This window comes from Trifolium pratense, linkage group LG2 (genome assembly GCF_020283565.1).
Source record: "Trifolium pratense cultivar HEN17-A07 linkage group LG2, ARS_RC_1.1, whole genome shotgun sequence".
NCBI classification, from domain to species: Eukaryota; Viridiplantae; Streptophyta; class Magnoliopsida; order Fabales; family Fabaceae; genus Trifolium; species Trifolium pratense.
In genome coordinates, this window is record NC_060060.1 from 47,665,709 (window position 1) to 47,690,832 (window position 25,124).

Genomic DNA, 25,124 nt, shown 5'->3' on the forward strand with positions numbered 1-25,124 from the left:
AAGGAGACTATCCATCCGCCTAGCTTTGGTAGACTTCTCCCAAGGCAATCCATAAAAATTCCATGAATCCCTTTGTAGATAAGAATCATAAGATGGTGTTCATTTGTAATTTTCATTGTTTATCGATTTGAGTTAGACCGTTTCAATAAAATTATAATTATCCAAAACAAAAAAGATAAAATACGGTGAAATATGATTAATATACTGATTTAATTTTAACAATTAAAAATAAATATTTTTTAAACTATCATTAATTATTTCATTGTTACCTCGTAAACTATTCATTTGGTTTGCCTTGAAATGAAATCACAAAGTAAAGTTTGTTTTGAAACAGTCCTAACCTCCGGTAACACGCGAAAGACTCCACCGCTCTAACCTTGGTCGTTGCCGCTCCTTTCTCACACCCACGCCACGCAGCAAGGAATTATGAGATTAACAAGTTTTCTTTCAAAACCCTCTTTACTTCCTAACTTTTTCACTTTCAGATTTTTCTCTCATTTTCACAATGTTAGTGATGTTGTTGATGATGATTCTATTTACATGTTCAATCGAATGCTAAATATGCGAAAAACCCCTTCCATTATTGAATTTAACAAGATTTTAAGTTCCCTTGTTAAAACAAAGAACAATTACTCAACTGTTATTTCCCTTTTCCAACAAATGGAATTCCGTGGAACAATTAGGCCTAACAATATTACTATGTCCATTTTAATCAATTGTTACTGTCACGTAGGTCAAATGACTTATGCATTTTCTATATTGGGAAAGATTCTTAAGATGGGTTATCAGCCGAATATCTTAACCTTGACAACACTTATAAAAGGCCTTTGTCTTAAAAATGACATTCAGAAAGCATTGTACTTTCATGATGATCTTATCGCTAAGGGTTTTCAGCTCAACCAGGTTAGTTACGGGACATTGATCAATGGCTTGTGTAAAATGGGACATACAACACCTGCCCTCCAACTGTTGAGACGGCTCGAAAAAGGATCAGTAAAGCCTAATTTGGTAAGTTACAGTACAATCATTGATAGCATGTGCAAAAATAAGCTTGTAGATGATGCTTGTGAATTATTTTCTGAAATGGTTAACAAGGGAATTTTTCCAGACGTTGTCACTTATAGTGCTCTAATCTATGGTTTTTGTATTGTGAATAAATTAAAAGAAGCAATTGTTTTGTTGAACGAAATGGTATCGAAAAACATCAACCCAAATGTTTATACCTTTAATATATTGATCGATGCGTTTTGTAAGGAGGGAAAGATGAAAGAAGCTAAAAGTGTGTTAGCTATGATGATGAAACAAGGCATGAAACCTGATGTAGTTACTTATAGTACTTTAATGGATGGGTTCTGCCTTCGTAATGAAGTGAGCAAGGCCAAATATATATTCAACACTATGGTCCAAAGGGGAATGATGCCCAATGTTAAGAGCTACAATATCATGATTAATGGATTTTGTAAGAGTAAAATGTTGGATGAAGCCATCAATCTCTTTGAAGAAATGTATTTAAAAAATATTATTCCTAATACAGTAACATACAACACTCTTATTGATGGCTTGTGCAAATCAGGGAGAATTACATATGCTTGGGAGCTTGTAGATGAGATGTGTGACAGAGGTCAACAACCCGATGTAATCACCTACAATTCCTTCTTGCACACTTTGTGCAAAAATCATGAACTTGACCACTAGTAGAAAAATGACTTTTGGTTTGGAGATACCACTACCGGTATGTGAATACCAGTAGTGAAATACATTTGACCAAAGGATTCCACTACTGATATTTTGAAAACGGTAGTGGAAAGTTCAGAGACAAGGGATTTCACTACCGGCTTTGCTAAATCCGTAGTGGAAAGTAGACACGGTGGCAATGTCGTAATTACGTGCAAAATTGTTTTAATTATCTTCCACTACCGATCTAGGATTCACCGGTAGTGGAATCCTAATAGTGTTATTAGTTTTTTCATATTCCCACTTTCCACTACCGATCTAGCTTATCACCGGTAGTGGAATCCTAATAGTGTTAATTATATTTTTCATTCTTCCCAATTTCCCTCATTCTGCAAACGCGAAGAAGAACACACTCTCCAATCCAATCGTCCCAATTCTAGTTCTCCCTAATTTGTTCCTCAAATCGTCCCAATTTCTTCAAATCAAACACTCTCCAATCGTTCTCCAATCATTCTCCAATCTCTCCAATCTCCAATCGTCCCAATTTCATTCGCGGTTTCATTCTCCAAACCCTAGACGGAACGACGAACCTGCAAACGCTTAATCGCCTCCAAATCTCTTCGTTTTCATTCGGTAAAGGTATGAATAAATCAAACTTCCCCCAAATTTCATTCGTTTTCGTTTTCATTCGTTTTCTGTTTATGGTTGATCTTGTTTTCATTCGTATTCGTTTTCATTCGTATTCGTTTTCATTCTTTTTCTGTTTATGGTTATTTGCTGGTAAGAAAAACACGCATTTTTCTCATTCAGTACATTTTGGTAGCATTGAATGAAGATTGGATATTCTAAGTTCACGTTTTAAATTGTGAAGGTTTTAAATTGGATATTCGTTTTCATGTGTTTTGGGTTCCTGTTCTTCATCTCTTAGTAAGTTGTTTATGGTTATGGTATCTCTAGCTAAACAATGGTTAAAAGAAGTGAAAAGTATTAAGCAGAAACAGAAAATAGACAACATGTGATTAGAAGAAAGTTAAGGATAATTTTCCTTCTGGTCTTTCTATGTTAATGTTTGTTATGTGACAAAGAAAATGGTTAGTGTTTTTTTTTCCTGATGCTATGTGTTACTGATGCTATGAGTACTCTAAGTGTTTGGTGCTCGTAAGTGTACTTTCTTATTTACTACTATCTCAATATCTGTTAATATGTTATATATCTCTCCTAACTTTAAAATTATATTCAGGTACATTCATCGTTTATGCATTGAAAACAACACCACAAATGTATATGGAATTTTGGAACCAAGTTTTCTGAACATTGTTGGTGATGCTGGGAAAAAAAGTGATCAGAGAATATCTCAAAGTAAATGCAAGAAATACATCCAGCATAAGTTAGAAAATGAAAAGAAAGAGTGTCAATTATTACCATTTAACCATGGGTAAGTTTGTATGAATTTGTGTATTTTTTTAATACTTATTTATTTTTTATAACTCATAGTTATTAACAATATAATACTGTTCTTCCACGCACGCGTACAGAGGACATTGGCAGTTGATAATACTTTGTCCAAAGATAAATACCGTGGTTGTTATTTGTTCACTACATTGGAAACTTAATCCAATAATGGAGAAAATTGTTTCAAGGTAATTAAGTTTATACTTTAGGGGTTTTGGTTATATACTATAAACATAAATTATTACAAATTTTATATGATTTTATGCGGCTTTTTTTTCTTATGAATTAGTGTTTTTACGGTTGATCAAATGGCGAATGGCAATAGAAAGAACAATACCGTATGGCTTTATCCACAAGTAAGTGTGGTATTCTAACTTTATATATATTTACTTTTTTGATAAGTAAGTGTGGTATTTTTTGATCAAATGTTACTATATATAATTTGTAGGCGAGGAAACAATATAATTCAAATGACTGTGGATACTATGTAATGAAAAATATGTTGGACATTGTCACTGCTAAGATAACTGATTCTTGGATGGAGGTAATAATTTTTATTTTTTATACATCAATAATTTTTTATAACCGAGTCAAGAATAGTTTTATATTATTATTTACTTATTGTAGGTATTTAATGACCCAAAAGAGTTAACAGCTGAGGAGATGTATGAATTGCGATTACGTTGGTCAACATATTTTTTGTCGTTATTGGAGGGTTAAGATTTATCTGGTGAGTTATAGAATAGTTCATTATTTGAACTTTGTTTTTGCAAATTGGTCTATTCAATACATTGCAGCAATTTTAGTTTACACTTGTTTATTTTTATGCAAAAAAGAGAAAATTTGAGATTCTGTCAAATTTGAACACTTTCTGTCAAATTTGAGATTCTGCAGGGTGATGAGGAATTGGTTATTAGCTTTAGTTTGAGTCTTGGAAGCAGATCAGGTGATGGAATTGGTAATTTGGCTCGGGTGCATCCCACTGTTTTGGACTTGCTGTTTTGGACTGTCATGGAATTGGTAGTTTGAGTTGCTGTTTTGGAATTGGATAGAGCTAGTTTTGATTTTTGTGTATATTAGGGGGCTGTATGCTTGGAATTAGAATAGATATAATTAGTGATAATGTTAAGTTTTGTGATTTTAATGTATTGAATGTGTAACTTGTTAGGAATTGACAATGAATTGTGGAAAATAATATTCGAAATTATGACAATTTTCTTTTGCGTTATTACCTACTAAAAGAACGTATAATTTATGCGCCGGAAGGGCGCCATATATTAATATGCAGGCACAGGAATTAAAAAAAACGAAAAAAAACAAAAAAAAAAACTAACATACCACTACTGATATTTATAACAATCAGTAGTGAAAACCATACATACCACTACGGGTATTTGTAAATACCCGTAGTGGTATCCTCAATTCTAAAAAAAAAAAATTAAAACCACACATACCACTACCGGTATTTACAAATACCGGTAGTGGAATCCCAGACTCTAAAAAAAAAAAATGAAAACCACACATACCACTACGGGTATTTGTAAATACCCGTAGTGGTATCCCAGATTCTAAAAAAAAAAAACTGGAAACAATACATACCACTACGGGTATTTGTTAAATACCCGTAGTGGTATCCCAGCTTCTAAAAAAAAAAAACTGGAAACAATACATACCACTACGGGTATTTGTTAATACCAGTAGTGGAATCCTCAATTCTAAAAAAAAAAAATTAAAACCACACATACCACTACCGGTATTTACAAATACCGGTAGTGGAATCCCAGACTATAAAAAAAAAATGAAAACTATACATACCACTACGGATATTGAAAATACCCGTAGTGGAATCTCATACATACCACTACGGGTATTTGTAAATACCCGTAGTGGAATCCTCATAAATTTAATTAATAATACAGTAGAAACCTGACATACCACGACGGGTATAAAAAGACCCGTCGTGGAAAGTATTGACTTACAACGACGAGTGTATTTACTACCGGCCGCGGCCAGTAGTGGAATCCCTATTTGGCCGGTAGTGGAATCCCCTTTCTGCACTAGTGGACGAGGCAATTGCATTAGTCAAGAAAATTAAAGACCAAGGTATCATGCCAAATTTGTACACGTACAGTACCCTAATTGATGGACTTTGCAAAGGTGGGAGGCTTAATGATGCACTAAAGGTTTTTAATGATCTTTTGGCTAAAGGATACAATCTAAATGTCGTAATGTACACAACTATGATTTGTGGACTTTGTAATGAGGGCTTGTTTGAAGAAGCATTTGTTTTGCTTTCAAAAATGGAAGATAAGGGCTGCTTTCCTAATGCCTTCACTTTTGAAATAATGATTTGTGCACTCTTCGAAAGCGGTGAGAATGATAAAGCAGAGAAACTTCTACGTGAAATGATTGCTAGAGGTCTACTATAAGAGCAAAACTCGGTATAACACTCTCTTGTTACATGTCGTTATTTTCAATTTTTATGATTATCTTCGTGAAATGATTGCTTATCAGTTATTTGTTTGCTGTTATTAAATTACTGTGGTGATAGTTGTATTTTCTGTTTTGAGTTTTCTATTACACCTTATTGTGTATCGGTAATTGTTCAATGCCCGATATATGTAGTGTTAGAAATACCAGAGTTAGCAGATCTCTTGATTGTACAATCTCGATTTCCCATCATTTCTTCGTTTTTCATTGAAAACTGATAGTATTACAGGTATTAAATTGTTATATGTGGATCCATTCCAAGGAGTTTAGTTTTGTAATGGTCTTGTTGCTACTGATTGTTTGGGTTATCTAATGTTTATAAATAATCAGGGCTTAAGTGGTAGTTTATTAGGATAGCCGTCCAATCTCTCTAAGCATCGAGCCTTTTCTTTTCTCAGCTTCCTTTATCATTATGCCGTTTTCCTACTTAGAGTGAGCAGCATAATATGAGAGAACTTTGAATAATTTTCTAATGAAGTTGGTCTCTGCCATTATATAGACTATTATTCTTTGTGTTATGCTAATTCAACAAGAAAATATACTTGTTATTCAACAGGTGTAGAAGCTTGGTTGAGGATGGTGCTTTACTTCATATATGGTTTTGGCTGCAATAACATTGTATTACTATTGAGGTGAGGTGCTGAAGAAGTTGGCTTTCATTGTTCCCTTCCATGTCAAAAAGATGGAATATGAATACTGCACCAGAGCCACTGTGGCAACAACTAAGTTATTGTATATGTCAATAAGCCAGTTTCAATTAATTAGTTTCAGGTGAAGTAACAGTTGAATGTATGTAACAATTGAGGTCTATTTGACTATAAGCGTAGACTTGGCTGCTTCTTTCTTACAGTTGCATATAATGTTCTTTCTTGCATAGATTTTGATGTAAGAGTTCTATGTAGGTAGAAGTAGAACCCTTCGATTTGCGGATGTATAAAAAAAAGTATTTTTACTGAATGTATAATTCAGAGATAACTTTTGGTTATGTTGTTAAATATTTGGTTTATATATGACTTTAGAACATTGTAAATGCAGTGGTTAATTTTTCCTTAATATAATTTTTTTTAACTAATTAAGAGCACAAGAAATTAGTTAAGGGGAAAGGTGTTCACTCAAATGGAGCTCAATCATGTTACTTTGATTGTTGCATAAGATGTTACTTCATGTCTAGGGTGCCTTACCTCAAGAACTTCTGCAAGGACCAAAGTCTAAGACATAGAATGAAGAAAATAGATTGTCACATCATCTCATAAAATTTATATTAATTCATTGTATTAATCAAGTGATGAAGGCTTCACCAGTATCCACTTTAATTATTGGTGAAAACCATTCCGTTTTAGTGAGCACCAAGTGACCGTAATCCCTAATACAAAGACCAATACCCAACTTGTTATGTAGACTTGAAAATGAGGCAGCATTTGTATCGTCCCGAAGTCAGTTTAAACCATCTAGTTACAGCCTAATTCTGCAACTGATTAGTACGCGAAGCACTCAGCTATTCTGCGTTCCTCCAACCTGTTAACAAATTACAGCCACGCTCAGAAATTACAGCCTAATTCTGCAACTGATTAGTACGCGAAGCACTCAGCTATTCTGCGTTCCTCCAACCTGTTAACAAATTACAGCCACGCTCAGAAATTACAGCCTAATTCTGCAACTGATTAGTACGTGAAGCACTCAGCCACATTTCTACCAACGGATTCAAATTCCATGGTTTAGCCAATGCAGTCCCATCATGTAGCCAATTTCGATCCCAAACAGAGATGTTCATTCCTGAACCTATACTCCATTTGTACCCGCCTCTAACAACAAATTTTGCACTCCAAATACTTCGTCACACATAGCTTGGGTTATGATCAATACTTGAATCAAGAAAATCATATTTAGGAAAATATTTAGCTTTAAATAATCTAGTGATTAAATTACCAAACCTCCCTAACTCTTGTGGATAGAAAGACGCTCCCATGTTAGTCAATGGATACCTTTTGATTGTGCACTATTATGTCCACACCAAAAGGAGTTCAACATCTTCTCAATCTCATCACTAAGGGACGTCCGAATGAGAAATATGCTCATAACATAAGCCGAAATAGATTGTAGAGCTGATTTGATAAGAATCTCTCTACCGGGTTGAAAGAGACACTTAATACTCCACAAATTAATCTTCTTCCAAATTCTAAGTAGCTTTCCCGCTTCAACCAACCATGGACGGTAACCCAAGATACTTGCCTGTGCCCAGAACTTGTTGGACCCCAAGATGTTTGAAACTGAATTCTTGGTAATAGGCAGTACATTTCTGCAAATTAATGGTTTATCCTAAAGCCGCCTCATAGGTGGAGAGAATGTTCTTCATCACCATTGCCTCATTTCTACATATTTTGATGTTGTGAATGTCTCCTCTATTTTCAGCCTGTCTAATTAAAGTTGGGAGCCCATCCGCACAAAGGATAAAAAGGTATGGCGATAATAGGTCGACTTGCCTCGACCCTCTCCCAGGGACAATGGGCCCCACCGTGCTTCCATTTAAATCCACAGTCAGTCTCCACACAAAGCATAATCCACCCTATCCAATTTTGCGTGAACCCCGTCTTTGCCAAAACATCTTGAATATAATTCCAATCAATCATATCATAAGTTTTGCTAATGTCAAGATTGAGAGCAACATCTCCAACCTTACTCTCATATAGGTCAAATGACTTATGCATTTTCTATATTTGCAAACATTCTCAAGATAGGTTTTTTTTTTTTTTTGAAAACTTGGTATCTGGCCTTAGGACCGACTAATCCAAGGGGACCAATCCCACCGCCCACTTGCGGGGGCCCCATTTAAAGCCAGAGTTTTTTTTTGCTCTGTATGAACTTAGGCCACCGAAATTGGCACCAGTGGGAATCGAACCTGAGACCTTGAGAGGAGCATACTCCAAGGGCCCAAGCCAACACCACTCGACCAACCCCAAGTGGGTTCATTCTCAAGATAGGTTATCAGCCTGATGTCATAATCTTGACAACCCTTTTAAAAGGCCTTTGTCTTACTAATCTGATATTTTTTTAGGCTTTTTGATGAAATGTATAATACTTTCTGGTGAGGTGCTGAAGATGTTGGCTTTCAAATGTCAAAAAGATGGAATTTGAATACTGCGCTAATTGGCTTAATGAGCCGAATAGACGAGTTTCAATTAATTAATTTCAGGTGAAGTAACAGTTAAATGTATGTAACATTGAGGTCTTTTTGACTATAATCATAGACTTGGATGCTTCTTTCCTACAGTTGCATATAATGTTCTTTCTTGCATAGATTTTGATGCAAGAGTTCTATGTGTTGGGAAAGATAACACAAAACACACCTAATACAAGGTCGGCGGATGATTGATTATCCCTGGATCAAACTTTTCCCACTATAATAATAATAATAACAATAACAATGGAATAACAAGAATTTCTTCTGTTTAATTGAATAATAATACAAATTGATTATTACAACTCTCACCAACAAATATGGTGGATAACCTCTCTTTTGGATTTGCTCTCAAAAGGATTTCTTCACACTCTGATGATTTGAAATGAAAACATAAGGAAACAATTTATAGTGCAATGCATGTAAAGTGAATGGCTCTGAGAAGTTTCAGTATTTTCACTCACTAGCTAAAAACACTCTCATACTATTAATTTCAATTACTAAAATTAATAGTGATATGCCTTCTTCCTCTCTCCACATAATGAGGAATACCTTTCAATCTCCCCCTTCCGATTTAGGTGGAGGGCTCCAACAGTCCAGCAGCTCTCCTGCAGAACTCGTACTTGTCCTTGGGTAAGGACTTGGTCATCATATCTGAGCAATTATCATCAGTATGGATTTTCTCAAGCTGTAGTTGTTTGGAATCTAACATATCACGTATCCAGTGATATCTCACATCAATATGCTTTGACCTCGAGTGAAAACTTGAATTCTTGCTCAAGTGGATGGCGCTCTGACTATCACAATGCACGACGTACTTCTGCTGGTCTTGCCCTAATTCATGCAAGAACCGCTTCATCCATAACATTTCCTTGCAAGCTTCTGTAGCTGCAATAAATTCTGCCTCTGTGGTAGACAAAGCAACACACTTTTGTAGCTTAGACTGCCACGATACAGCTCCCCCTGAAAATGTAATCAAGAATCCCGATGTTGATTTTCTAGAATCAATATCTCCCGCCATATCTGCATCTGTGTAGCCAATTAGTTCAGGATTTCTACTTCCAAAGCACAAACACATTTTGGAAGTTCCTCTGAGATATCGCAAGATCCACTTCACAGCATTCCAGTGCTCCTTTCCTGGATTGGCCAAGAATCTGCTAACAACACCAACCGCGTGTGTTATATCTGCTCGTGTGCATACCATTGCATACATCAAGCTTCCAACAGCTGAAGCATATGGCACCTTGTTCATCTCCTGCTTTTCAATTTCAGTTGTCGGACTCTGCTTTGAACTAAGACAAAAGTGACTAGCAAGTGGAGTAGCAACTGGTTTTGCCTTTTCCATGTGAAACCGCTCTAACACCTTCTCAATATATTTTTCTTGTGATAGCCACAGCTTGCGCTCCTTCCGATCACGACGGATGGACATACCAAGAATATGTTTTGCTGGTCCCAAGTCTTTCATAGCAAAATATTTCTTCATTTCATCCTTCAACTTGCTTATCTTCTCACTATTTTGTCCAACGATCAACATATCATCAACATACAAGAGAAGTATGATGAACTCACCATCATGAAATCTCTTCACAAACACACAATGGTCAGAATTCGTCCTTCGATATCCATGATCAATCATGAAGGAATCAAACTTCTTATACCATTGACGCGGTGCCTGCTTAAGTCCGTATAAACTCTTTTTCAACTGACATACCAAGTTTTCTTTGCCTTTGACTTTGAATCCTTCTGGCTGCTCCATGTAAATTTCTTCTTCTAAATCACCATGAAGAAATGCAGTCTTAACATCTAGTTGTTCCACTTCTAGATCCAAACTTGCAGCCAAACCAAGCACTACCCGAATTGATGACATCTTGACCACGGGTGAAAAAATCTCTTCAAAGTCAATGCCTTTCTTTTGACTAAAGCCTTTCACGACTAACCTCGCCTTGTATCTAGGTCGTGAGTTATTTTCCTCAGTCTTCAACTTGTACACCCATTTATTTTTTAGTGCTCTTTTACCTTTCGGTAAAGCTACCAACTTATATGTCAGGTTCTCATGCAAGGATTGCATTTCTTCTTGCATGGCTTTCAACCACTCTTCTTTGTGGTTATCTATCAAGGCTTCTTCATAACACTCTGGTTCTCCCCCATCAGTTAGTAACACAAATTCCGTTGCAGGATATTTGGTTTGTGGTTTAGGTATCCTAGATGACCTTCTTAACTGGGGAACTTGTTCTTCATCCTCAGAGTCTTCAATCACATCTTCATTATTACTGCCACTTCCATTATCATCTGTTACTTCTTCATTTGGATCATCAATTGGAGGTTCATTTTCCGCTTCTCCATTATCTTCTATTTCATCTCCCCTGTAATTCTCTAGAGGAGGAACTGGATCCAAGTTGATCGGATGTTCTCTAGAAATAACAGGCTTAACTCCCTTCTGAATATCTTCAATATTCTGGTCTTCAAAGAAGACAACATCTCTGCTTCTAACAATCTTTTTATCTGCAGGATCCCATAACCGGTACCCGAATTCTTCATTCCCATATGTAACGTCCCGGATTTTCATCCAAGATATTTCTTAAAAGTTACTTAGTTAGAAAATGTGTCGGTAATTTTTTATTTATTTATTTATTTTTAAATAAAATAATTCTAAGGATAATTGAAATAGAATTCATAGAAATATAAACTTAATTAAAATGAATTATTGTTTAAAAATTCCAACGGAAGAAAATACAACAGCAAATTATTTATTACATAAAAATTCTCAAATTTACAAAACCCAATTTTCCCCGTACGTATGCGCTTCAAGCATCACATTCAAACATGCCTTTCTCCTTGAGTACCTAAAATGTTGGTTGTAAGGGTCAATTTCCTGGTCCACATTGAATCATACTCACCACAAGAAAATATTACAAAACAATAACAAAACACTTCACCTTTTTAAAAAGTATGATTATTAGTTTATTATAAAAACTTTTGGTGATACACATATACAAACATAGGCAGCATATAATTGTTAAACTCAGTAATAAACAAAGCAACATAATTACACATATTACAAATTGCACGGAAAAATCAAATGAAAGACAAGGAAGCAACGATCACCGTTTTACCATGGACTAACTATACTTTTTCTTTGCTTTTATTATAATTGTAATAATTATTTACTATTGTATTATTTTTTTTCCCTTTCTATATGCAATGCAATGCAACTAAGACAATCCTATATGAGACTATGATCCGGATAAGAAAATCTGTCACACAGGCTTCTGCCACACAGGCTAAATAATAAGTTCTGCCACACAGGCTAAAAATAAGTTCTGCCACACAGGCTCCTGCCACACAGGCTAAAAGTAAAACCAGCCACACAGGCTAAAAACAATAAACCAGCCACACAGGCTAAAAGTAAACCAAGCCACAAAGGCTACCTATAGAAACTCTGCTATACACATCCTATATGATGCATGAACTCCACTTCCTTAACAAGACCAACCTGACCTGGGACATACTTAGTCCTCCCTATACTTTTATTTACATCCCTTAATTTATATTTTTCAAATCACACCCATCATCTAATATTCATAGGCAATAAAGAATAGAATGAGACCAACATCTTTAACCATAAGAAGTAAATAAGAAATTAACAACCATGTACATATACGCAGCATATAGAAGCAAATATATAAAATTATTCCAATTACAAGAAAGCATATATTTATATACAAAACGTACATGAATTTATTTATGTTTATAGATTTTAAATGATAAAGGTTCTACCATCATCTCACAACAAATCCCTATGTAGCATGAATGTATGGGGAAAAAGCCCTTACCTGAGACGCTTTCCTTATAATGATTTTGACTCTAGATTTCTCTACGGTTAATCGCACGATCGGGGCTTAACGGTTCTAGAAAGAATAATTATTTTTAGGATTAGAAAGAGAATGAACTGTGAAGAAATAAGGAAGTGAATGGAAGGTTGATACCTTAGAGACCAAGAGCTACACTAGGAGTTGACGAGAGGATTGGTGGTGAGAAGTGGCTTCTGCAAAGTATACTTGTTTGTCAACTAGAGAGTTTGTGGGAGTGGAATGTTTTTACGTGGGATATGTATGTTGGTATTTATAAGGTTTGAGAGTTATGTTAAAATAGGAGGCGGCGGTGAATAGGAACAAATAGCATAGGAATTTTAGGTTTAGTTAGTACCCGTTTTATCCTAATAATTCTCATCCATATCAATTCCCTCTCTCACAAAACAAGGCTCTACCCAATCCATGGATCAACGTGTGCCTCTTTAGGCTAAAATGTTTCAATACCATTAATAAAAATAAAATACTTCAATATAAGAATTAAATTAACATTTCGAATATATTCGGTTGCTCCTATATAAAAGAATACTAGCATTACATTGAATAATTAAAATATACTGAGATCCTAAAGTAATTTGTGGATTGACCAATGAAAATACTCGTCAAATAATTATTTTTCCAAAGATGATTTGATAAAATATTCATTATCTTATAAAATAAATAGAATATAAAATAGTTAACATATCATTATAGAATTTATTTATCAAATAATAGATCAATAAGATGCATATATAAAATATTGGGGCGTTACATTATTACCCCCTTAAAAGAGTTTCGTCCTCGAAACTAGAAAATTGAAATATTAGCATAAAGTCCTTTCATCAAATAAAATCAAAGTATAAATCAGTTTGTTGTAAAAGATGAAGTTAAAGTATTTTCTGACACATAAATAAAATAATTGCATATATATTAAAATAAATTTTCCGGGTCTTACATTCTACCCACCAAATATTTAGTTTCGTCCCCGAAACTATACCATAGAAAAGAGTTGAGGTACTATTTTTCAAAAACTCTTTATATAGGGATTTTTTTTTTTATGTCAATAAGAAAGTTTATAAGAATAAAGCAAAATGTCAAGTGTTCGCTGCGCACTCTGATATCAAATGAACAAATAATTTAAGTTAAACAATTCCAATAAAAATTAATTTATAAAAATTACATTATAAGAATTGAGGATTGTTGTTAAAAAATAAAAATAAACCTGAAGCACCTATATAAAATAAGAGTAACAATTTTCTTCTTAAAATCAAACGGTTTGAAAAAAATAGTGTTTCTAACAATCAAAAAAGACATTCCTTTCAATTAAAAGAGTATAAATACTATTCAAAAAAATATTCATAATAGCAAACATTGCTTCTTACAATCACAAATCATTTCCTTTAACAAGAAAAATCATACAATCACCTTATGAGAAACACACCGAAAAACATCAATAATAACAAAGTCATACATAAATCACACCATAATCAAAACATGCGTCGTAAAAATAAAACATCGCTCCCACCCCAAAAATATTTGTCCGAGGATTATTGCTCTGATACCAAATGTAACATCCCAGATTTTTATCCATGATATTTCTTAAAAATCATATTTAGTTAGAAAATGTGGCGCTATTTTTTTTTTAAAATAAAATAATTCTAAAGATAATTGAAATAGAATTCATAGAAATATAAACTTAATTAATTTGAACAATAGTTTGAAAATTTACAGCGGAAGAAAATACAACGACGAATTATTTATTACATAAAATTCACAATTTACAAAACCCAATTTTCCCCGTACGTATGCGCTTCAAGCATCACATTCAAACATGCCTTTCTCCTTGAGTACCTAAAATGTTGGTTGTAAGGGTCAATTTCCTGGTCCACATTGAATCATACTCACCACAAGAAAATATTACAAAACAATAACAAAACACTTCACCTTTTTAAAAAGTATGATTATTAGTTTATTATAAAAACTTTTGGTGATACACATATACAAACATAGGCAGCATATAATTGTTAAACTCAGTAATAAACAAAGCAACATAATTACACATATTACAAATTGCACGGAAAAATCAAATGAAAGACAAGGAAGCAACGATCACCGTTTTACCATGGACTAACTATACTTTTTCTTTGCTTTTATTATAATTGTAATAATTATTTACTATTGTATTATTTTTTTTCCCTTTCTATATGCAATGCAATGCAACTAAGACAATCCTATATGAGACTATGATCCGGATAAGAAAATCTGCCACACAGGCTTCTGCCACACAGGCTAAATAATAAGTTCTGCCACACAGGCTAAAAATAAGTTCTGCCACACAGGCTCCTGCCACACAGGCTAAAAGTAAAACCAGCCACACAGGCTAAAAACAATAAACCAGCCACACAGGCTAAAAGTAAACCAAGCCACAAAGGCTACCTATAGAAACTCTGCTATACACATCCTATATGATGCATGAACTCCACTTCCTTAACAAGACCAACCTGACCTGGGACATACTTAGTCCTCCCTATACTTTTATTTACATCCCTTAATTTATATTTTTCAAATCACACCCATCATCTAATATTCATAGGCAATAAAGAATAGAATGAGACCAACATCTTTAACCATAAGAAGTAAATAAGAAATTAACAACCATGTACATATACGCAGCATATAGAAGCAAATATATAAAATTATTCCAATTACAAGAAAGCATATATTTATATACAAAACGTACATGAATTTATTTATGTTTATAGATTTTAAATGATAAAGGTTCTACCATCATCTCACAACAAATCCCTAAGTAGCATGAATGTATGGGGAAAAAGCCCTTACCTGAGACGCTTTCCTTATAATGATTTTGACTCTAGATTTCTCTACGGTTAATCGCACGATCGGGGCTTAACGGTTCTAGAAAGAATAATTATTTTTAGGATTAGAAAGAGAATGAACTGTGAAGAAATAAGGAAGTGAATGGAAGGTTGATACCTTAGAGACCAAGAGCTACACTAGGAGTTGACGAGAGGATTGGTGGTGAGAAGTGGCTTCTGCAAAGTATACTTGTTTGTCAACTAGAGAGTTTGTGGGAGTGGAATGTTTTTACGTGGGATATGTATGTTGGTATTTATAAGGTTTGAGAGTTATGTTAAAATAGGAGGCGGCGGTGAATAGGAACAAATAGCATAGGAATTTTAGGTTTAGTTAGTACCCGTTTTATCCTAATAATTCTCATCCATATCAATTCCCTCTCTCACAAAACAAGGCTCTACCCAATCCATGGATCAACGTGTGCCTCTTTAGGCTAAAATGTTTCAATACCATTAATAAAAATAAAATACTTCAATATAAGAATTAAATTAACATTTCGAATATATTCGGTTGCTCCTATATAAAAGAATACTAGCATTACATTGAATAATTAAAATATACTGAGATCCTAAAGTAATTTGTGGATTGACCAATGAAAATACTCGTCAAATAATTATTTTTCCAAAGATGATTTGATAAAATATTCATTATCTTATAAAATAAATAGAATATAAAATAGTTAACATATCATTATAGAATTTATTTATCAAATAATAGATCAATAAGATGCATATATAAAATATTGGGGCGTTACATTATTACCCCCTTAAAAGAGTTTCGTCCTCGAAACTAGAAAATTGAAATATTAGCATAAAGTCCTTTCATCAAATAAAATCAAAGTATAAATCAGTTTGTTGTAAAAGATGAAGTTAAAGTATTTTCTGACACATAAATAAAATAATTGCATATATATTAAAATAAATTTTCCGGGTCTTACACCATATCCCAAGAAGATGCACTCCTTCGACTTTGAGTCGAGTTTTGATCTCTCATCCTTTGGAACATGAACAAACGCTCTACAACCGAACACCTTCAAGTGATTGTAGGATACATCTTTACCTGTCCAAAACCTATTTGGAACATCACCATTTAATGGAGCTGACGGGGATAAGTTGATTAAATCAACTGCAGTCATCAGAGTCTCACCCCAAAAACTCTTGGGTAACTTAGCATGAGATAACATTGTTCTCACTCTTTCAACAATAGTTCTGTTCATTCTCTCAGCCACTCCATTATGCTGAGGCGTCTTCGGAACAGATCTTTCATGCCGGATTCCATTACTAATACAGTAACGTTTGAAATCTCCCATAAACTCTCCTCCATTGTCAGTACGAACACATTTTAACTTCTTGCCAGTTTCTCTCTCAACACTAGCATGAAACTGTTTGAATACAGCAAACACCTGATCTTTTGTTTTGAGCGCATAAGCCCAAACCTTTCTAGAGTGATCATCAATAAAGGTAACAAAATACCTTGCACCTCCCAGAGTACTAGTGGTCATTGGACCACAAACATCAGAATGCACCAAATCTAAAACATTTGGCTTTCTATGTGGGGCCTTATATTGAAATGAAGCTCTATGTTGCTTTCCAGCCAAACAATGTGTACATGGCTTAAGCGACATTTCCAATCCTTTCACACCGGCCAAAATACCTCTTTTGGCTAGAATTTGAAGTCCCTTCTCACTCATATGTCCGAGCCGATTATGCCATAGCTCGACCGAGGAGTCTTCTCCGAGAGCGTTAACACACCCATTATTGACTTTTGCTTCTATCACATAAAGAGTGTTTACTTTCTTGCCTCGGGCTATTACCAAGGAACTTTTTGACAGCTTCCATTTCCTATCTCCAAACACACTAGTATAGCCTTCTTCGTCTAGAAGTCCTGTTGATATTAGATTGAGACGCATGTCAGGTACATGTCTCACATCTTTTAACGTTAGACAACAACCGGTGTTTGTTTCTAGGCAAACATCACCTTTGCCCACAATCTTGGATTTATCATCATTCCCCATCTTCACAAAACCAAAATCACTGCTTGTATAGGAAGCAAAGAAATCTCTTCGTGAGGTTACATGGAATGACGCACCAGAATCCACGACCCAACATGTATCTTGTGATGTCAAATTAACATGACCATCATCACCAACGAAAATTACCTCATTGCCTTGAAAAATGGTAGCGGCTATGTTTCTCGCATCACCATTTTCTTGTTGCTCTCTTTTGAGCTTCCTACATTCTTTCTTCATGTGACCTTTCTCGTGACAATAAAGACACTCCACGTCTTTTCTTGTCCATGACCTACCCCTGAACTTATCTCCAGAATTTCCCCTTGACTTGTCTCTAGTATTGAACTTCTTGTGGATACTTCTTCCACGATACTCAGTGACAAGCGCCTCAGACTCCGACGACATTCCTTGTTCCTTCCGTCGGGATTCTTCATTGAACATGCTATCTTTTACAATGTCCAATGTTAGAACACCTTGTGGTGCCGAGTTACTCAATGAAACCACAAGCGTGTCCCAATTGTCTGGCAAGGAACTTAATAACAATAATGCTTGCAATTCATCTTCAAGCACCATCTTCATATTGGTGAGTTGATTTATCAATCTTTGAAAATCACTCAAGTGTTCAGAAACACTCCTAGTTTCTCTATACTTGAGGTTCACCAATCGCCGAATAGTAGAGGCTTTATTCTGGGCTGTCTTTCTCTCGTACAAAGCTTCTAATTTCGTCCATAATGTGTACGCAACTGTTTCTTGCGCAACATGATGAAAGACGCTTTGATCGATCCATTGTCGAATCTGTCCGACAGTTTTCCTATTCATGACATTCCAGTCATCATCAGACTTTCCGGTAGGCTTCGTCCCTTTATTTTGCAAAGGTTGATACAAATCTTTGCAATAGAGGATGTCTTCCATTCTGGGTTTCCAAATGGAGTAATTTGAAGAACTTAACTTGATCATTGTTGATGATCCCACAGAGGTTGACTCTTCCATTGTAATAAAAGTTAAAATGTGTGGTGATGAGCCGAAGCTCTGATACCACTTGTTGGGAAAGATAACACAAAACACACCTAATACAAGGTCGGCGGATGATTGATTATCCCTGGATCAAACTTTTCCCACTATAATAATAATAATAATAACAATAACAATGGAATAACAAGAATTTCTTCTGTTTAATTGAATAATAATACAAATTGATTATTACAACTCTCACCAACAAATATGGTGGATAACCTCTCTTTTGGATTTGCTCTCAAAAGGATTTCTTCACACTCTGATGATTTGAAATGAAAACATAAGGAAACAATTTATAGTGCAATGCATGTAAAGTGAATGGCTCTGAGAAGTTTCAGTATTTTCACTCACTAGCTAAAAACACTCTCATACTATTAATTTCAATTACTAAAATTAATAGTGATATGCCTTCTTCCTCTCTCCACATAAAGATGGAATTTGAATACTGCGCTAATTGGCTTAATGAGCCGAATAGACGAGTTTCAATTAATTAATTTCAGGTGAAGTAACAGTTAAATGTATGTAACATTGAGGTCTTTTTGACTATAATCATAGACTTGGATGCTTCTTTCCTACAGTTGCATATAATGTTCTTTCTTGCATAGATTTTGATGCAAGAGTTCTATGTAGATAGAACCCTTCGATTTGCGGATGTATAAAAAAATGTGTTTTTACTGAATGTATACTTCATAAATAACTTTTGGTTACTTGTTAAATATTCGGTTTATGACTTGAGAACATAGTAATGCAGTGGTTAATTTTTCCTTAATATAATGTTATTTTTTTAGTGTAAATTTTACACTAACAAAAATTCGATTTCTAAAAACTGAATTTTTTTGCGCGCTAGAGGGGCAAAAAACAAACACGGGGCATAAAGAGAAGTCATCTGTATTCTTTTATAGTAGGGAGGCTGTTAGTTGTTTTGCTGTTCCTGCAATGTGTAACACCCCGAACTAACTACCCTTAAAAACGTGATCTTAAAAACTTTTTAAAGATAAGTAGCCGGAGCGCTACGGAAAAACATTTTCAAAAACGATCGTGCACATGACACGAAACGTCGCAGCGGAAAACATAACATAAAGGATTTTCAAAGCAATGAACAAAATAGTTCAAAAGATAAATCATTAACATAAAACATAAGTTAAGATGTTCGCATCGATATACGACGGAATACAAACGATCCCCGACTCGATGTTACAAACTACCAGAGCACTAATATACATCTCAACCAACTAAACTTAACAAAACTATACAAAGGTAGCCTACACTAGCTCCTCACCAAAAGTGCTCCACACCAAAACGATCTACAGCTAAAGCTCGATCGAAACCTCGACCTGAATACCTGAACCCCCAAAGGTCCAGCACATAACAAATAGGTAGAGAGTTAGTAAACATAATCACATACATACGAATATAGAAACGCACCTATATTCAACCTATCACATAATACTAACTCACACACATGCTTCCATAAGCAACACACCAGATAACACATACTCACAAATACACAACCAGATAGTTTCGCGTCGTTTCGGACCACACAAAGAACTCACATAACACATAACACATAATTGCACATTTACTCAAATGCGACTAATGCCAAACATTCAATGTCATGCCAACCTAGACACGACTAATGCATGTGGTACCATCTTCTTTATCAAGGAACTTACCATTGATATCCTTCTTTATTGGACAAGTCCAATATCCTTCTTTATCAGACAAGTCTGATATCCCTAAGTAATGCATGAATTTATGAATGTCATGCATTTACCAAACATATGATAATCACGTAGCACGAAGCTACAGCTCACTACATGGATAACATAATCCATTAAACTTCTTTATCAGACAAACTGATATTCTTCTTTATCGGACAACCCGATATACAAAAATACATATACTTCTTTGACATTTTATATAAATGCCATTACACAACACAATTATTAAACATGTATCAACAATCATGCAAGGATACCCTTAAACCATGTTACAAGTGTCTAATTGCATTTAAAACAATTATCAAAAAGTTGCTGTCACAGAGCTGTTCGCTGAGCGAATCCGTAGCGAACCCGTAGCGAACACGTAGCGAACACGTAGCGAACACGTTCGCTGTAGCGAACAGGTAGCGAACTACATCAGAGGGTTACAGGTACATGGCGAACATGTAGCGAACACGTAGCGAACTTATTCGCTAAGCGAATCCGTAGCGAATCCGTAGCGAACTTATTCGCTAAGCGAATCCGTAGCGAATCCGTAGCGAACTACACCAGAAAATATCTGTTCTTGAGTTTCTAAGGCGGTTTAACATTGATTCCACTCAAAAATACATCTAAACATGTTATAAATGCATAACAAGTGATCAATCATGTATATACCATACATATATACATGAATCAACAATCAAAAACACCAAAACACATCACACATACAAAATCATGTCAATTTCTTGCAAAATAAGCAAAGTTGCATAAACATGCAAAACCATCATCAAACATAAACATATTCCCTCCTAGATGTTCATTAAGCATACTAAGATGAAAAGACATGTTTATGATAAAGAAACTTCACCCAAAACCCCAAAGAAATTGGATGAGAGAGTTTAGGAATGGAGGCTAGACACCTCCCCTCTCTTGGATCACCCAAGCTTATGCTTAACCACTCTCACCTTAGATTGAATGATGATTCTTGCCTCTAAACCTCTTCTCCTTGCTCGAGTTCTTCTTGCCAAAACCCTAGCTTAGCTTGTTCTTGCTCCTAAGCTTACAACTTCTAACTTCTCATGAAAAATGAATTGTGAAACTATTCATGGCTTTGACTTGGTTACTTATACTACTCTCCAATTCTCTTGGTTCAAGCCCAACTTGCCTAAGCCCACTAAGCTTCTATCACACGCCCAAGCCCACTAACACGACAAAGGTTTCGCTCACAAACTTATGTTCGCGATAAATAATCATAGGTCGCGTAAATAAATATTTAACACTAACCCAAAATATATGCAAATATATAAAATATCGATTTACTAAAAATCGGGTCGTTACAACTCTACCCCCCTTAAAAGAATTTCGCCCTCGAAATTACCTAAGAGATAAAACAGAGAACGAACCCTCAACGCGGCATCTTCGGTTTCTTGCATACCGGACTCTTGTGACCTTCCTCGCCACAATTGAAACAAAACACTTTCACCCGACAAGCATCGGCCTTGTGCCCAAACTGTCCACAATTGAAACACTTGTCGCTTTTCCTCGGGCAATCATATGACATATGACCCCGCTCTCCACATTTGTAACAACTTCCACTTCCTTGCTTCTTCTTTCCACTTCCATTACCCTTGTTCTCATACGGCTTACTACGATCCAAACCTTTTCCTTTCCTATCATTCAGAACCTTATAGTAGTTGGTCTTGGCTTTGCTATCTTCATCACAAATCCTTGCCTTGGTCATAAGGGTCGGAAAATCCCTGATTTCAGAAAATCCAATCAAAAGCTTGATATCCGGACGAAGTCCACTCTCGAACTTGACACACTTATCCTCTTCGGCTTCCACCGTGTTGTAGTGTGGACTAAACACACACAAAGCTTCAAACTTAGCCGAATACTCGGCGACTGATAAATTTCCTTGCTTGAGCTCCATGAACTCGATCACTTTCTTATTCTTCACATCAGCCGGAAAATACTTCCTTAAAAATTCCCTTTTGAAAGTTTCCCAAACGATAGCAACACCGTCCACTCCTATCCTGAGTCTCACATTCCTCCACCAAACGATTGCCTCCTCTCTAAGGGCATAAGTTCCCAAAGTAGTCTTGTTCTCCTCAGAACAACACATTGCTTCAAAGATGATCTCAACCTCATCTAACCACTTGATAGCCCCCTCCGGGTTATAGCCACCGGTAAACAGAGTCGGTTTATGCGACATAAACCTTTCCAATCTTTTCTCACTATCCCTTCCCGGGTCATTATCCCTTACCACCAATGTAGTCAAAGCAGTCAAAGCTTGTGCAATCTGAGCGTTGGTCCTAGCAGCAGCCATGATTCCTGAACGAATCACAACTCGACGTTAGAATGTATTAACAGTGTACCCAACACATGCTTCATACAAGAGAAAGAAAATCCTAATGGCTCACATGAACCGACCTGCTCTGATACCAACTATTGTAACACCCCGAACTAACTACCCTTAAAAACGTGATCTTAAAAACTTTTTAAAGATAAGTAGCCGGAGCGCTACGGAAAAACATTTTCAAAAACGATCGTGCACATGACACGAAACGTCGCAGCGGAAAACATAACATAAAGGATTTTCAAAGCAATGAACAAAATAGTTCAAAAGATAAATCATTAACATAAAACATAAGTTAAGATGTTCGCATCGATATACGACGGAATACAAACGATCCCCGACTCGATGTTACAAACTACCAGAGCACTAATATACATCTCAACCAACTAAACTTAACAAAACTATACAAAGGTAGCCTACACTAGCTCCTCACCAAAAGTGCTCCACACCAAAACGATCTACAGCTAAAGCTCGATCGAAACCTCGACCTGAATACCTGAACCCCCAAAGGTCCAGCACATAACAAATAGGTAGAGAGTTAGTAAACATAATCACATACATACGAATATAGAAACGCACCTATATTCAACCTATCACATAATACTAACTCACACACATGCTTCCATAAGCAACACACCAGATAACACATACTCACAAATACACAACCAGATAGTTTCGCGTCGTTTCGGACCACACAAAGAACTCACATAACACATAACACATAATTGCACATTTACTCAAATGCGACTAATGCCAAACATTCAATGTCATGCCAACCTAGACACGACTAATGCATGTGGTACCATCTTCTTTATCAAGGAACTTACCATTGATATCCTTCTTTATTGGACAAGTCCAATATCCTTCTTTATCAGACAAGTCTGATATCCCTAAGTAATGCATGAATTTATGAATGTCATGCATTTACCAAACATATGATAATCACGTAGCACGAAGCTACAGCTCACTACATGGATAACATAATCCATTAAACTTCTTTATCAGACAAACTGATATTCTTCTTTATCGGACAACCCGATATACAAAAATACATATACTTCTTTGACATTTTATATAAATGCCATTACACAACACAATTATTAAACATGTATCAACAATCATGCAAGGATACCCTTAAACCATGTTACAAGTGCCTAATTGCATTTAAAACAATTATCAAAAAGTTGCTGTCACAGAGCTGTTCGCTGAGCGAATCCGTAGCGAACCCGTAGCGAACACGTAGCGAACACGTTCGCTGTAGCGAACAGGTAGCGAACTACATCAGAGGGTTACAGGTACATGGCGAACATGTAGCGAACACGTAGCGAACTTATTCGCTAAGCGAATCCGTAGCGAATCCATAGCGAACTTATTCGCTAAGCGAATCCGTAGCGAATCCGTAGCGAACTACACCAGAAAATATCTGTTCTTGAGTTTCTAAGGCGGTTTAACATTGATTCCACTCAAAAATACATCTAAACATGTTATAAATGCATAACAAGTGATCAATCATGTATATACCATACATATATACATGAATCAACAATCAAAAACACCAAAACACATCACACATACAAAATCATGTCAATTTCTTGCAAAATAAGCAAAGTTGCATAAACATGCAAAACCATCATCAAACATAAACATATTCCCTCCTAGATGTTCATTAAGCATACTAAGATGAAAAGACATGTTTATGATAAAGAAACTTCACCCAAAACCCCAAAGAAATTGGATGAGAGAGTTTAGGAATGGAGGCTAGACACCTCCCCTCTCTTGGATCACCCAAGCTTATGCTTAACCACTCTCACCTTAGATTGAATGATGATTCTTGCCTCTAAACCTCTTCTCCTTGCTCGAGTTCTTCTTGCCAAAACCCTAGCTTAGCTTGTTCTTGCTCCTAAGCTTACAACTTCTAACTTCTCATGAAAAATGAATTGTGAAACTATTCATGGCTTTGACTTGGTTACTTATACTACTCTCCAATTCTCTTGGTTCAAGCCCAACTTGCCTAAGCCCACTAAGCTTCTATCACACGCCCAAGCCCACTAACACGACAAAGGTTTCGCTCACAAACTTATGTTCGCGATAAATAATCATAGGTCGCGTAAATAAATATTTAACACTAACCCAAAATATATGCAAATATATAAAATATCGATTTACTAAAAATCGGGTCGTTACACAATGTATCAGGTGGACTTGGTTTTGTGAATTTGCACCCCTCGTGCATTATTCACTTTTAATATATTTTTTGCTTCTTCAAAAAAATGATGATATGAACCTTCACACTCTTTTATAGTTTATGCTTGACTAAATTGTTTTGGTGAAGCCAAGTTATGCATATTACTTTTTTTTTTGTTACAGTTATGCATATTACTTTATTAATGTTATGTGGTATTTTGTCCGTCTAAAATGTGATGTTTTTCGCTTTTTAGTTTTGTCCCAAAATTTTGGTTTTTTTAAGAAACCAATGTACAATGAATAATGTTTTACCATTTGTACCCTTGCAAAAACTAATACATTCATT

General features: G+C 35.5%; 2 protein-coding genes across 2 annotated transcripts; both read left to right on the top strand.

The window, feature by feature from the left end:
- The first annotated feature begins 291 nt into the window (after positions 1-291).
- LOC123904825 (pentatricopeptide repeat-containing protein At1g12775, mitochondrial-like) lies at positions 292-1,695 on the top strand. Its single transcript, XM_045954434.1, has 2 exons — positions 292-440; positions 734-1,695. The coding sequence occupies exon 2, from the start codon at positions 739-741 to the stop codon at positions 1,693-1,695; it is 957 nt and encodes a 318-aa protein (XP_045810390.1). The 5' UTR covers positions 292-440; positions 734-738.
- Positions 1,696-2,806: 1,111 nt separating this feature from the next.
- On the top strand, positions 2,807-4,343 carry LOC123904826. Its single transcript, XM_045954435.1, has 7 exons — positions 2,807-2,832; positions 2,915-3,109; positions 3,210-3,314; positions 3,416-3,482; positions 3,575-3,670; positions 3,754-3,856; positions 4,021-4,343. Exons 1-6 carry the CDS (start codon positions 2,807-2,809, stop codon positions 3,844-3,846), a joined length of 582 nt encoding a protein of 193 aa, XP_045810391.1. The 3' UTR covers positions 3,847-3,856; positions 4,021-4,343.
- The last annotated feature ends 20,781 nt before the right edge of the window (positions 4,344-25,124 follow it).